At 43.0% G+C, this 16,248-nt stretch overlaps 1 protein-coding gene and 1 pseudogene across 4 annotated transcripts in view; both read right to left on the bottom strand.

The window, feature by feature from the left end:
- The window catches only part of ANO6 (anoctamin 6), a 146,486-nt gene extending 135,685 nt beyond the window's left edge, over positions 1-10,801 (bottom strand). For 2 of the 4 annotated variants that reach the window (XM_075065956.1, XM_075065959.1), the window contains exon 1: positions 10,492-10,651. In XM_075065956.1, coding sequence (XP_074922057.1) covers positions 10,492-10,564 — 73 coding nt within the window. In that variant the 5' untranslated portion in view covers positions 10,565-10,651. Of the gene's footprint in view, positions 1-10,491 lie in introns of all 4 variants that reach the window. The other 2 variants (XM_075065965.1, XM_075065964.1) reach the window with 2 other exon arrangements.
- Positions 10,802-13,911: 3,110 nt separating this feature from the next.
- LOC142047983 (uncharacterized) lies at positions 13,912-16,041 on the bottom strand (annotated as a pseudogene).
- Positions 16,042-16,248: the final 207 nt, after the last annotated feature.

Below are 16,248 nucleotides of genomic sequence, written 5' to 3'. Positions count from 1 at the left end.
ACTGTTTTAAACAGCATTACGTTAAAGCGCACTAGGGAACCTTTAGTGTGCACTAGCAGGGTCTACATGAACCAATTAATGAGCAACATGTCAGTGTGCTTTAGAAATCACCATCGGCAGGGTACATTACCCTGTTGTTTAGACAAGCCCTTATACAAACTGGCAGACAAAAACTATATTTAGTGACTTTTATGTTTGCAGGAGGACACAACTCACCCACACAAATCTTTAAAAGCACAACCATAAAAAGATGGGAGAACAGACTCCTTTCCGCCTTCATATGGCTTACAACACTGTCAATAAAACACTCCAGTGTGCCATTTCCATTTCCAACAGACACCCAAAAGCAACACGAACCTCAGCTCCATCAAGCTTGCACTCTAATGGCAAACCTTAAGATTGATCTCATATGTTTATATGTTAGACCATTCAGTGGGGGCAAGTTCTTTCAATTCTACACTGCTGAACGCTGAATTTGGATAGCAAACCTGACAGAATACGACTGCAGGTACAAGTGATCTCAGGGACATTACCAAAGGAACTGTTTCTCATTTTAGGTCATTAAATGCTTGTGGGTCAAGAATCTGTTTAATAGTACATCTATACTATAGACCAACACTTCACAGCTGTTACAAAGGACAATGCCAAAGACACATACTGAAGCAATGACTACAGCACAGAAAATGAAGTTCTGTTTTTCATTATTTTAGGCTATAAAGCTCAACAATTGCATTGAGCCTCCCACAATTCTTCTCTTCTGACTCTTGCACTCCCAATACAAAAACAACAAACACAAACCCTCTGTGCTTCCTATTTCTGTTTACACGCTATTAAATTCATGTCTTGTTAAAATACACACCTGCAGAGTCTTTATAATCTTAATGCCTTCTACACTGTTTAGAAAATGTTTTTTCTTATATCAAGTACAGCATGCTTAGTTTCTCTAGCGTACACTTAACTATTTCATAGTGGAACGGACAACTCTTTTCCTGACCTGCTCCTGCTAGGCAAGACTTGTCTAATGGTGCTTCTCTCTCCCCCTCTCAGTCCCCCTCCTCCCGCCGTTGAATACAGAGTAAGTCATCTCACACTGCCCAATCCAAACAACCAAAGCAAATTCTTTCAGCTGTCTGTGCAAAAACGAAAAATGGAAAATCAGTGCAAGGTCAGTTACATTGCTATTGGCAAATGCTCTTACACACAGCTCAATGGTTAGTTCTTGTTTTTTAAATGCAGTATTAGAAACCTCAGGGTTGTGGTTAGTTACCCTCTGGGGTTTGGCACATCTCTAGTTGCAAACCAGACCATTTGAATCCACAGCATCCAAGACATCATCTTCTATGAAATTACAAGCCTGGGTGCCAAGAAATGCTAGGATGAAGTGGTTTAAAGGATATGGTAAGATGTACTTTGACAAGAATGGCGTCCTTTTAAAAAAATATCTTTTTATTTTGTCATTAACATACTTGAACTTTCCATGCATGTATTATTAACAAACCTTATTCATAACCTGTATCTGTTACTTTTAAAAGATCCATTGATGTTTGGTCAACCTCTTATCATCTGTGCATATATTCTGTTCAAAGTCCCAAAATGGTCACCACACATCATAAAATCTACTTGATCCTGATATAAGGCTGTCATTTTTCCATATAAGGGTTTTCCCGTACTTTATTTCTCCATGCCACTGACGTTGAGGGATCTGTCCATTTCCAAAACAAGCTATCACACACTGGGTAACTGTGTTATCAATGGGTCCTTCTTCAAGTCAATAATCGCTGAAGTAATAGAGCCGCTATGGATTCTGTGGGTAACCTAACTTCTGTTGTCTTGAAAGTTCTATTCGTTATTTTCCTCCAAAATACTATTGCCTTAAGGCATTCCCACCATAATTCAGGAAGGTCCCTATTCTTCCACATCCTTTTCAGCACTTATGACTAAAGCTGAGCAAATAATGGGGTTTTTTGGTTCAAGAACCAAACCAAAAAATCCAAAAGAAAATCCAGTTTGATTCAAACCAAATCAAAACCAGAGTCAATCAAAAAAAAAATTGATTTGGTTGTTTTCCACTCCCCCACCCCCCGTGGCTTTTTTAAAATAGGCTAAATTTGAAATAAAAATGCTGGTTTGATTCAAAAAGTTGAAGCAGGAGGAAGTTCAGGAGATGAGAGGTTTCTACAGGAAAGACTCTGACATCAGGAGAGTTTGGAGTCCAGTGAGTGAGAGGCTCCTGGGGGAAACTCTGCTTGGCTTTGCACCGGGAGGCCAGAGCCAGAAGGCTGAGCTCTAGCTAGTAAGAGCTCGGAAGGCTGGCTGAGAGAACAGAGTGGGGCAGAAGAAGAACTCCGGTTATGATATAAGATGCCAGAGCTATATATGAACATTAGTGTTCTTGTTTTGTGGTTATTTTGGGACCCTGAGGATTGTTTTGAACTATTACTGTTATTAAACCAGTCCCAGGCAGGAGTGGAAGCCTAATGCAGTTCTAAAGGGGCTGTGAAGCGGGGAAAACAGAGGCAGGGTGTTGCAGAGTAACCTTTGGGCACAAGAGAGCACTCAGGAGGCAGCAGCTCAGTTATAGTCAAATTTTGCCCAGATCTATTAATGACTCTTTTTAATACATTTTATATGAAGTAAGGTACCATTCATAAAGTATTTATAATATTTTTTCTTAATGATTACACAACTAGATGGGTCCTTCCTCCAGCTACTTTCCCAATCATAGAACTGGAGGACTGGAGGGGACCTCGAGAGGTCACCTTGTCCAGTCTCCTGCACTCATGTCAGGACTAAGTGTTATCTAGACCAACCCTGGCAGGTGTTTGTCCAACCTGTTCTTAAAAATCCCCAATGATGGAGATTCCACAACCTCTCTAGGCAATTTATTCCAGTGCTTAACCACCCTGACAGCTGGGAAGTTTCTCCTGATGTCCAATCTAAACCACCCTTGCTGCAACCCAAGCCCATTGCTTCTTGTCTTGGCCTCAGAAGTTAAGGAAACAATTTTTCTCCCTCCTCCTTGTATCAACATTTTATGTACTTGAAAACTGTTATCATGTCCTCTCTCAGCCTTCTCTTCTCCAGACTAAACAATCTTCCCTTGTAGGTCATGTTTTCTAGACCTTTAATCATTTTTGTTGCATCTTTCCTGAAATGTGATGCCCAAAACTGGACACAATACTCCAGGGTGATTTCTTATTTCAGATCCTTTCTCCATTTTTCTGTAAAGGTATTCTTATATTCTAGACACCTCAGTTACAATTCGCTATACCTGTGTTTCTTAACCCTTGAAGGTTGGTGACCCCTTATTCAAAGTGAAAAACTTTCACAGCCCTTATATTTACTATAAAAGATACTAAAGAGTATCACTGATAGGCCTGTATAATTTGCTTATGTTTTTGCAAGATTTTGACAGACTACTTGACCTTCAGAGGCAAGGGGGTGCAGAGAGTGAGTTTTTCTTTGTTTCAGATTGTACTAAAATTTCCAACACCTCGCAACCCCCTTGACTGCCTTTTGTGACCCCTTCTGGTTCATGACCCACTGGTATAGAAATACTATTATACTATGTGGAGATCAGGTCCTTTGAGGTGGCCTTTTCGGACTAATGGATTTTATCCTTGTTAACGGTCTTCTGAAATCTGGACTTTCTACATGGGTTTTGATATAATGCCTTAGTTGCAAAATAGCCAATGCTAGTGTATTAATACACAGTATGAGTTCTTTGATGTTAATTTCCATAATTGAATCATTATGGAATATCTGGCCAATGGTTATATAGCTTTTTGTCTCAGACATGATATTGTATTCAACAGAGCTGGTTGTCTTTAACTGCCTATTATGGTAAGTTTTCCTTTCTGAATCAGAGCTGAGAGAAGCGTGGTTATTTTACTTCAGTTCTGTTTTCGCCAGTTAGGTGCTTAGGGCAAATAGTGAAACTGGAAAAAATTTCGTGAATAATAATGACAGAAAAAAAACTCTACTACCTCTGATATATTCAGCAGCAAATTCTGAGAGAAATTTTGTCTTAAAAAAACCCCTTGTGGAATGTGTTAAAATAGTTAAACCTTTAAGGAAGCCATTGTGATATACATATTTAATAAATATCACAGGCACATAAGAAAACATAAAATAATTGCTGGTAAACTTATCAAATAACACAAATTAGTTGAATAAATAAATTAATGGACATATCCTATCTCCTAGAAGTGGAAGGGACCTTGAAAGGTCATCAAGTCCAGCCCCCTACCTTAACTAGCAGGACCAAGTGCTGATTTTTGCCTCAGATCCCTAGGTGGCCCCCTCAAGGACTGAACTCACAGCCCTTAGTTTAGCAGGCCAATGTGCAAACCACTGAGCTATTCCTCCCCCCACCCAATGGTAAATGACAGGTCAGTTCTAAAGAGTGATCTGGATTGCATGGTAAACTGGACTCATTTGAACAGCATGCAGTTCAATACTGTTGAATGCAAATTGATACAGTGGAGTCACATGATAGGCGCATTTAACTTATGCAATTTTAACTATACACACTCAGCAAAACAAAATAAAACAAAGAGAGAAACAACAATACTGTATCTGTAGGGCGGGTGATTCCGCCCACCATTCCATTCAATGAGCATTTGACTATATGCAATTTTCGCCTTATGTGCTGACTTCAGAACCTAACCCTCGTGTACGATGCGACTCCCCTGTACACACCGGACTCAATAAAGTAATTTCACTTGCAAGATCAGGGAGTGTATTTTGGAAAGCCAGGACTTAGGGGGTTATAGTGGATAACCAGCTGACCATGAGCTCCAAAATGGAGCGTGACAGTGGCTAAAAGAACAAATGCTATTCTTGGATATTTAAGAAGATGTTATTTTAAGCATATACAGCATTAGTAAGACCATTACTGGAATGTAATATTCAGTTTTGGTGCCTGTACTTCAAAAAGGATGTCAACAAATAGGAGAAAGTTCAGAAAAAAGCTACAAGAATTATTTTGAGTTCTGGACCATCCCTCTAAGAGCGGGAAAAACTAAAGAAACTTGAACTATTGAATTTTTCCAAGAGATAGTTAAGAGGTGACTCATTACTGTAAGTGTACGTGAGGAGATGGTATTTATAGAGGGCTCTGATTTGGCAGACAGTCAAATAAAAGAATTAAATTATTGGAAGCTGAACCTAGATGAAGTCAGACTGGAAATGTGGTGCAAATGTTTAACAATGAGGGTTACAATTGGAATAATTTGTCTAGGGAAATGGTGGATTTTCCATCACTTAAAGTCTTTAAATTAAGACTTAAGATATGGGCTAGACGTAGAAGTTGCCTGGTGAAATTCTATGGCATATGTTATTCAGGTGACCGGACTAGATGATTATAATGGTCCCTTTCTGGCCTTAACATCTATGAAGATATGTGAACGGTGTTTGTATTTCAACTGATTTTTACAGAATACAAATTCTTTAGTCTGCTGATCGGTACCAAGGGTTTAAAGAGGGTGCAGAACTGCCAAAAACCTTCCCACTCTTTCACTTATTTAAGTTGAAGAATTTTAAAGAATCACATTCAACATTTTACTGTCTCTCAGAAGTGTTTTCCCAGAGGGCCAACATTCCATGAAACTAGAACTATCCAGCATCTAATTACTGGCATATATATAAGTGACCAATATTAAAACATTACCAAGATCAGACAAGCATTCCAAATCCATCATAGACTCAATGGACAATCTCATCCAAACATTAAATGCATAACATAAAGCTTTGTATTAACTGGGTTAACTATTTCATGGCTACTAACCCCTCCTAGCCATCCTAAGGTTTTATTCTGCTGTCCCTCTCCATAATATCTGAGGGCCTTCTATGAGACACAGGCTGGGAATAGCGAGGTCTTTAATGGATTTCATAGAATATACTCTGTTTAAGGTAGGGATTATTTTTTGTTTGGTGATTTTTGAATTTGTTTAGATTGTTGATTTTCTTTGTTTTTAGTTTTTTGTATATAGAGGGGTGTTGGTGGTGTTAATGTTAAAGAGGGAATGTCATTCTGCTGGAAAGGTGGAAAGTCTTTGTCATTCAGAAAGAAGAGCTTGCAAATTCCTAATGTTTGCCAGACTCTTGATTCCTTTTTGTTTCTTAAATGTCCTGGTATCTTCCAGAGATTGTAAATTACAATTACTGCAAAGCAGTAGTTATGCTGTAGTTACATATGTATATTGCCACTTACATGTATTTTAGAAGATTTGTGGAAAAAATAATAAAGACTTTAAAAAAATAGCAAGGTAGCATTCATGTGGGGGAGTTCAGGTATGATCACATTCTATTCTATTTAGTTGCTGGGATGCTGTGTAGTAAGTGAAAGTAAAATGGGGACAGAGTAAGATGGTAGAAGGAAGAGGGGAAGAAGAGATGCATGTAAACCAAAGGGTAAGATGTGTAGAAGAATAAGTAGGCAGAGAACATGAGCAATAATTAACAATTGGATGGCTATTACAGGGATGATCATTGTTCTGTGTTTGTACAGCGCCTAGCACAATGGGGTCCCAGTCGATGACTATGGCTCCTAGGTGCTATGATAGTACAATAATAAATAAAAACTGCACTCCAGAATTTCTGAATTCCCACCATATTTGTCTGTGAACGTGCAAGAAATTCCACTTAATACAAATATGTTAAAAAAAAAAGAAATCCAACTTCTGTCTTCATATGCTAGAGAGGCAGTGAACATGGAGATGTGGACCAGAAACTCATGAGCTCTAAAACACCTCTGCCACTTACTATGTGGCACTGGGTGAGGCCCTTTATCTCTCTGTTCCTTAGTTTCCCCATCTGCAGACCAAAGATAATACTTACCCACCTGAGAGATTCTCACACGAAAGATGCATGCAAAATATGTAAATCAAATCTAAAACTAACCTAAGAATTTGTGTTTTTCAGATAAAGTTTGTCAACAAGTTTCTCTCAATCTTTTGACAATGTTAGGAAAAAAACTGCACGTGGAAACAGCAACAGAACTGTTGTTGGCATACTGACTGGTTCCTGTATTATCTCCAGTGTCTTGCTCTCCCAAATACTGAAAGAGTACCAAAACTGCAGTATAAAAAGTATTATTAAATATGAAAGCAATTCTTGTAGCTTCAGTGAAAAAAAGGATTTTTCTTCTATTTGAATTTTTTTTGGTGGTTGTCATCGCTTTGTGCCAGCCAGTCGCTTCATCTAGTATTCCAGCATGAACCTCGTACAGCAATAAATAGCAGAGCAGAGCAAGCTGCATATTAACCCTTCTATGCATATGCTCAGCCTAATATGTTTTGGCTGAACAGCAAACCAAATTACCCTCATGATCCATCTCCAATTATTCTGCAACAGACATTCAGCCTGTAGTGCGCTTCAAGATGAGGGCTGACTGAGATGTACCTTAATTGATTTTTAGTTAGATTACTAAACAGAGAAACAAACTGAAGAATAACAGAAGTGACAGGAGTGGTACAGAACAGACAATGGTTTGTACTGTAGGGATTCATATCCCATATGTAAACCACAGAGGGAAAATATCTCCCTATGAAAATAAAATTGAAAATGATGTTGACTTTGTTAAATGACCAGATGCATTATTAGGTCACTGAGTCCAATACCAGCACCTAGTGCAGAGAAGACTAATTTGAAATCTTCCACAACTACGTGGTTTGCAGTAGACTTAGCAGAAAGTAAGTTATATTTTGGTAGGTCAGGAAATCTCCAGACAATTCACAAATTCCTTTGCTGATTGGAGAATCTGGCACATATATATATATAGGATTTATCTTTCTAGAGTATCATTTAAGCCCTAAAACTGAAGTGCATTACAGAACATCATAGTGTGTACGCAATATTTTATGTAAGTAAACTATTTAGAAAACAATTTATTGTGCTCTAAATTTACTTACTTACGTTGAATATTGTGAGATTTTGAATAGCAAGAGAAGAATGAAAATGGGTGGGAAATGAGTAGTATGAGAAAATAATTAGTGCATCCTCTTGGGAGAACAGAATTAAAAGCAAAGGTAATGAGGTGAGGAATCACAGTAATTATTCTTCTGTATTTGTACTGCAGCAGCACCCAGATGGTCAGTTATTCGAGGAACTCCACAGTGCTGGATGCTGAACAAAACATAAGAAGAAGTTAGGGTCTACAGGGGATCTTGAAGACGAGGAGAGAAATGTGTTGGATTCAGAAATGGGCAGGAAGCTGCTGTAGATTTGTGATGAACTTAAGAGGCAACAACATTAAGGACGAATAGGAAGAATTGTTCAGGATGGGGTAGGGAGAACTAACTAGAAACAGTGGCTTAAGAGCTAGGAAAAATTTAAGACAAACAATTGGGTCAAATATGAAATCTTTTTTTAAAAAAAAGTACCTGGCAGGCATGAGCAGAAAAAGAGATGGATTGGTTCACCTGTAGTTAACATCACATGAACAATGCAAAGTAGCATCCTGCAAAAGATGTTTCAGTGGTTATAGCAGCATATTTTCAAGACCAGACAGATGAGAGGCTAGTGTTCAGGTTCAAATAATGCACCCAGGTTCTTGAAGAGGGGCAAGTGTTTGATTTGAGTTGGCAGGAGATGAGATGTTGGAGTTTGGGCCAATAATGCATACCTTATTGATTGGATATCAATTTTGGCTAGGACAAGCTTAAGGTTGCTATGGTAGATTTGGGAGTTGATGAGATTGAGGCAGGCAGACAGGCTGAACAGTGAATTGAGTATATCTGCAGAGAAAGAATACCCAAACTAAAATTCAGAAAAGAGATCAGTAGGGAGGAGAGAGAGGGGCTAATGAGTGACTAGTAAAAGGCACGGTCATGAAGAAGACCTATTTATTCCCAATCACACACAAGTACACCTAGAACAGAGCAAAAAGAAGAAAACGAACTGCCTGAGACTGCAGCAGACTGCTCCATGCAAGTGACCAGGACGCTTTGCTGAATGGCTCTTCCATCTATGAAAATTGCCTTTAACATTAATTCCTATAGGGAGAACACTGAGAAATTTAGGAAATCCGCACACATATATACAAACCATTTTAGATGCAATATGTGGTCTGGCACTAGCAAAAGAACACAACATTTTGCAGAGCTGTCCATAGTAAATCATTTAAGGTGGTTTCTAGAGAAAAAATTATTTTGGGAATTTTAGCTCCTGCCTCTAAAATATAGAGATGTCCATGCACTGGAAAAATATCCTTCCAACTTGCTAAAAGCGCAACCAGAAGGCTAGACCATGCAGTCAGTCCTTACTCAGCCAAAACTCCCACTGACTCAATGGGAATATTGCATGACTACAAATTTGAAGAGAAGGCTCGTTTAATACTAATATAGAGCAGGTGCTGCTTTTTTGGTAAACACATGTGCACACTTGCATGAGAAGGCTGGAGGCAAACATGTGAACTGCTAACTTCTCTGACTAGCAGTTATATTTCATAATAAACATCCTCTCCATACATAGCTCTACAGTTACTGTAAAAAACCTGACATGTAACCTGAATATTCATGCATTAACAGAACATGCACTTCACCAGGCTGAATAACAGTTTCAGCAAAACTCTATGATGGAATTTTTCTGTGTAACAATTTAGGAGATCACCCCTACCCACTTTGTAATTAAATTTCCAAAATATCCTTGTTGTTCCAAACTGGTGTATCCTGCAAGTACATAACCCATGCTAGCTGGCTTTGGGAGCTGAACCCAGCCCAGATCCAGAGCTGATATACAATCCTGAACAGAAAACAATTGAGTTGTTCACTGAGGGACAGGATGGAAAGGAAAAGTCATGAAGTGATTACAAATTTTCCAAGTGGAAAACTAGTTTTGCACTCTTCCCTTTAGTATTATGCAAATACTCCCAAAGAGCCTGATTCAAAGTCCAGTGAAATCAGTGGACACTGCAATTCACACGTAAGCCAGGTATCTCTCTGTCTCTCACCCCCATTCACACATTCACTGCACAGGCAGCTTCATTCATTCCAGTAAAATCTCAGGTCAGCATTTTCGAACGTGGTATCTAAATGTAAGCACCTCAGCTCCATCCTCAGGGCAGGCATCTCTTTGGCCTCAGCTCTTCACACAGTTCAGAGCAAAACTGAGCCCTCAGGGAGTTTAGATTTCGACATGAGCTAAAAGTTTCTCTCCCAGTGTGCTCTTTCCCAGGTATGCAGCAGGGCTGGTAAAGGGAGATTTTCAATACGTGAAAGCAAAAAAACCCACGTGCCACTGAAGCTCCCCCAGCACAATTCTCGACCTTCCTCCTCCTCCCCAGGAGGAGACTCGAAACCACTCTCTTAAAGTTAATCGCAAGTAAGGGAAGCTTCCTCCCTTCCCGAGGTTTGGGGTCAGGACTATCACACCCGCTCCAACACGGCCCCCTCCACGTGTCTGTACTTAGCTCCAGGACTCCCCCTTCTATTTCCAGGGTGCCGGCTCTTCATCTCGCTCTCAGCCTGCCGTGATCCAACTCTTACTTACCAACCTCCCCATCCTCTTCCTCTTCCTCCTCCTCCTCCACTTCCAGCAGCACGTCCTGGTTCTCCGCTGTCATCCTCCCAAAAGGTTTGTCCCCACTTTGTACCGACTCGACCTCGCACACAAGTTCGGTCCGTTCCCCGGAGCAGGGTCTCGCGCGAAGCCTCCCTGGCAGGACCGAAAGCCGGCAGCTGCGCTGAACTCCGCTCGCTAAGTCCCAGCCGCGCAGCAGCGAGCTCTGGCTGGGTGGGGCAGGAAAAGGGAGGACGCCTGGGGAGGCCAGATTCGTACACAGCCAAGGGCGGGCAGGGCGGCAACCTCCACCCTCCTAGCGAGCGTTGCTCAAGGCGGGAGAGTCTCTCGTTGACCTGAGAGACAGGACAGCAGAAGGGAAAGGAGTGACTAGCCAACCCTCCCCTTTCCGAGCAACGCCCGGACAGCCAGAGTCTGACATCTTCTCCCTCCCCACCCCTGCCAAAGCAGAGACACCTCCCAGCTGCCACAGCCCGCGCACTGACTCCGACTGCCGCAGGGCACGTGGCTTCACTGTCTAGCTGGCTGAGCGGCAAGGGAAGGTCTCCCACTGAAACTGGTGGGCCCATTGCCACACTGAGTCCTGCCCTTTCCTGTGTTCTGAGTCTACACACAGGCAGAAGAGGAGTTAACCAGTCCCCAAACAGCATCAGCTCCTACAGCATCAGCCAATCCTTCCTTCCTGGGTTGGATGTTTAGGGGATTGTTTTCAAAGTGGTAGCCAGGGCAACGGCCATGGCGTGTTTAAAGTTTAAGGCCCTGCTTTGAAAAAGTAAGAGCAAGGGTGGCCAATTTCTAACTAGTAGCAAATTGCGACCTGCCTGGCCATAAAACAAAAATGTGTGTAACAAACATGGCCACATACATGCCAGCCCTTCAGCCATTGCCATTGTACTGAAGTCTGGATTTTATAGACTGTGGCCTATGTTGAAACTGGTTAGATTCCCATTAGGTATGACTATTCCTTATTTCTATGGGAGTAGCACACAGAGGTCCAAGTCAGAATCTGGATCCTGTTAGCTAGGCACTATATCACTGAAGACAAGGTTCCCACCCCAAAAAAGATTATGGGGCTTGTCTTCACTGCACTGTTAGCTCAAGCCAGAACTGAAGTTTGCTCCTAACTCAACTCCTGTCCACACACACAAATCTCTGGCTTGAGTAGTGCTTTAAACTTGAGCTAACTGGCCACCGTGTCAGGGTATGTGTGCTGAAGCTCCACTGCCACTGATGCCGAAGCTAGTACATGCTGTGGGGGTGCAAAAGATTAAGTTACAGCAGCTCATCTGCTAATCTGGTTACTCTGGGTATAGCTGCTTTGCAGTGTGGTCACTCTAAGGACTTGACTACACAGAGACAGTACGTGGTAAGTGAGGGTGTGAATCTACAGCACACTAGTTTGCCATGTTGACCCTGCTACCGCACACTAATAGTTCTGCAGTACATCTACTCTTAGTGCAGTAGTATTATAAACAGCCTATTAACAGCCAGTTAGTGCACGGCTGTGGCTTCATATCCTGGCTTGTTGTGCTCTAAGGGTATGTCTACACTATGAGATTACTCTGATTTTACAGAATTTGATTTTTCTATAAAGTCGAGTGCATGCGGCCACACTAAGCACATTAATTCGATGGTGTGCGTCCATAGTACCGAGGCTAGCGTTGACTTCCGAAGTGTTGCACTGTAGGTAGCTATCCCATAGTTCCCACAGTCTCCCCTGCCCATTGGAATTCTGGGTTGAGATCTCAATGCCTGATGGGATAAAAAACGTTGTTGCGAGTGGTTCTGGGTACATGTCATCAGGCCCCCTCTCCCTCCCTCCTTCCCTCCCTCCCTCCATGAAAGCAATGGCAGACAACCGTTTCATGCCTTTTTGCCTGGGTGAACTGTGCAGACACCATACTACAGCAAGCATTGAGCACACTCAGCTTAACATAGCAGTCATGAACATTGTAAACACCTCACGCATTATCATGCAGTTTATGCTGAACCAGAACCTGCAAAACCAGGCAAGGAGGAGGAGGCAGCGCGGTGACGAGAGTGATGAGGACATGGACACAGAATTCTCTCAAATCTCGGGCCCTGACGCTTTGGAGATCATGGTGTTAATGGGGCAGGTTCTAGTCGTGGAATGCCGATTCTGGGCCCGGGAAACAAGCACAAACTGGTGGAACCGCATTGTGTTGCAGATGTGGGATGATTCCCAGTGGCTGCAAAACTTTCGTATGTGTAGGGCCACTTTCACGGAAATTTGTGACTTGCTTTCCCCGCCCTGAACCGCAAAAATACCAAGATGAGAGCAGCCCTCACAGTTCAAAAGCGAGTGGCGATAGCTCTGTGGAAGCTTGCAACGCCAGACAGCTACCGGTCAGTTGGGAATCAATTTGGAGTGGGCAAATCTACTGTGGGGGCTGCTGTGATGCAAGTAGCCAAAGCAGTCACTGAGCTGCTGCTATCAAAGGGGACATGTGCAGGTCATATTGGATGGCTTTGCTGCAATGGGATTCCCTAACTGTGGTGGGGTGATAGATGGAACCCATATCCCTATCTTGGCACCGGAGCACCAGGACAGCCTGTAGATAAACCGCAAGGGGTACTTTTCAATGGTGCTGCAAGCACTGGTGAATCCCAAGGGACGTTTCATCAACATCAACGTGGGATGGCCGGGAAGGGTTCATGATGTTCGCATCTTCAGGAACACTAATCTGTTTAAATGGCTGCAGCAAGGGATTTACTTCCCAGAACAAAAAATGGCTGCTGGGGATGTTGAAATGGCTATAGTTATCCTTGGGGACCCAGCCTACCCCTTAATGCCATGGATCATGAAGCCATACACAGGCAGCCTGGATAGTAGTCAAGAGCTGTTCAGCTATAGGCTGAGCAAGTGCAGAATGGTGGTAGAATGTGCATTTGGACATTTAAAGGGTCGCTGTCGCACTTTACCGACTCGCTCAGACCTCAGCCAAACCAATATTCCCATTGTTATCGCTGCTTGCTATGTGCTCCACAATCTCTCTGAGAGTAAGGGGGAGACATTTATGGCGGGGTGGGAGGTTGAGGCAAATCGCCTGGCCTCTGATTACGTACAGCCAGACACTAGGGTGGTGAGAAGAGCACACCAGGAAGTGCTGCACATCAGAGAAGCTTTGAAAACCAGTTTCATGACTGGCCAGGCTACGGTGCGAAAGTTCTGTTTGTTTCTCCTTGATGAAAACCTGCCCCCTTGATTGACTCATTTCCTGTAAGCCACCCACCCTTCCCCTTTTGATCACAGCTTGCTTGCAAAGGAAATAAAGTCACTATCATTTAAAAACCATGTATTCTTTATTAATTGATTATAAAAATTAGGAGAAAACTGACAAGGTAGCCTGTTTGGGAGGAGGAGAGGAGGGAAGGAAAAGGCCACTTCAAAACTTGTTGAATGACAGCCTTTTGCTTGGGCTGTCCACTGGGGTGGAGTGGCAGGTTGCATGGAGCCTCCCCCACTCCATGTTCTTGGGCATCTGGGTGAAGAGGCTATGGAACTTGGGGAGGGTGGAGGACAGTTATACAGGTGCTGCAGCAGCACTCTGTGATCCTGCTGCCATTCCTGAAGCTCCACCAGATGCCGGAGCATGTCTGTTTGATCTTGCAGTAGCTCCAGCTTTGCATCCTGCTTCCTCTGATCTTCCTGGCGCCACCTGTCATCTCGAACTTCCCTCCTGTCTTCACGTTCATTGGCTGCTTTCCTGTACTGTGAATGATAGTGTCCTTCCACTCATTCAAATTAGCTCTTTCACTGTGGGTTGACTGCATGATCTCAGAGAACATTTCATCTTATTTTTTCACCGCCTTATCTGAGATAACCTTCAGGACGGAGGAGGGAGCCTTGAAAAATTTGCAGCTGTGGGAGGGAAAAAAGGGAGAGAAGTACTTAAAAAGATACATTTTACAGAACAATGAGTATACTCTTTCATGGTGAACAACTCTATTCACATTACATAGCACCTGTGATTTTGGTACAAGGTTGCATTTTGTATCTTAATATTGAGCGCCTGCGGCTTTGGTGTTAGAGATCACAGATGCAGGGCTGGGCAACAGAATTTGTCTTTCGGCTTCTACAACCTTCATAAAAGCAGTGCTCTCCTTTCCCTTACCAAGCAAAGCCCGTTGAGTGCTGCGGTTTTCATGTTAACGTGCAGCAGCAGAAACCAAACTAACCCCCCCCATCCAATTCTCTGGGATGATCCCTTTACCCCTCCCGCCACCGCGTGGCTGGTATCAGGCAAGATCCCTGCTAGCCTAACACGAACAGCTCAGCACCAATGCCCCCCTCCCCACCACCGCTTGGCTAACTGCAGGGAAGGATTTATTTTCAGCCACAGGCAAACAGCCTAGTAGGAACGGCACCTCTGTCTCCTTAATTAAATTCCCATATTTCAACCAGGTTACCATGAACAAAATCACTCTCCTGAGAATAACACAGTGAGATAAAGAATGGATGTTGCTTGAATGCCAGCAATCACCGGGACCATACGCAGCCAGGCTTTGTCATGCAATGATACCAGATTACTTGCTACTAGCATGGCATGGTAAAGTGTCCTATCATGGAGGACAGAATAAAGCTGCCTTGCCCAGAAAGCTTCCTGGAGATGTCCCTGGAGGATTTCCGCTCCATCCCCAGACATGTTAACTGACTTTTCAAGCAGCTGTATTGGCTGCGAATGCATCCCAAGTCCGCAGGGCAAATTAATTATTAAAAAACGTTTGCGTTTAAACCATGTTTTATATTTACAAAGGTACACTCACCAGAGGTCCCTTCTATGGCTTCATGGTCCAGGATACTGCCTTGGGAGGTTTGGGAGGGTACTTCAGTCAGGCTGAGAAAAAGATCCTGGCTGTTGGGCAGAACAGTGTGCTGTGTGCTCTCCGCAAGCTCATCGTCCTCCTCCTCCTCATCTTCCCCATCCGCAAAATCCTTAGGTGGGGTAATGGTGGCAGCCCCCACTAGAACTGCCTGCAGCTCAGCATAGAAGTGGCATGTCTGCAACTCTGCACCGGACCGTCCATTTGCTTCTTTTGTTTTCTGATGCGCTTGTCTGAGCTTCTTAACTTTCACGTAGCACTGTAGTGAATCCCTATTGTGGCCTCTCTCCATCATGCCCTTGGAGACTTTTTCAAATGGTTTGGCATTCCGTCTTTTGGAATGTAGTTCTGCTAGCATGGAATCCTCTCCCTATACAGTGATCAGATCCAGTACCTCCCATACAGTCCATGCTGGAGCTCTTTTTCGATTCTCGGACTGCATGGTTACCTGCGCTGATCAGCTCTCCACACTGGGTAAACAGGAAATGAAATTCAAAAGTTTGCGGGGCTTTTCCTGTCTACCTGATCAGTGCATCTGAGTTCAGATTGCTGTCCAGAGCGGTCACAAAGGTGCACTGTGGGATAGCTCCCAGAGGCCAATACCGTTGAATTGCAGCCACACTAACCCTAATTCGAAATGGCAATATCGATTTCTGCACTACTCCCCTCGTCGGGGGGAGTACAGAAATCGGTTTTAAGAGCGCTTTATGTCGAAGTAAATGGCTTTGTCGTGTGAATGGGTGCAGGGTTAATTCAATTTAGCGCTGCTAAATTTGACCTAAACTCATAGTGTAGACAAGGCCTAAGGGTATGTCTAAACTGCAGTTAGACATCTGCAACTGGCCTGTGTGAGCTTAGTCACGCTTGGGCTGCAGGGCTGTT

This window comes from Chelonoidis abingdonii, chromosome 1, assembly GCF_003597395.2.
Source record: "Chelonoidis abingdonii isolate Lonesome George chromosome 1, CheloAbing_2.0, whole genome shotgun sequence".
Lineage (NCBI taxonomy): Eukaryota > Metazoa > Chordata > Testudines > Testudinidae > Chelonoidis > Chelonoidis abingdonii.
Note: the sequence above shows the minus strand (reverse complement) of the source record. Positions and strands in the feature narration are given on the sequence as shown.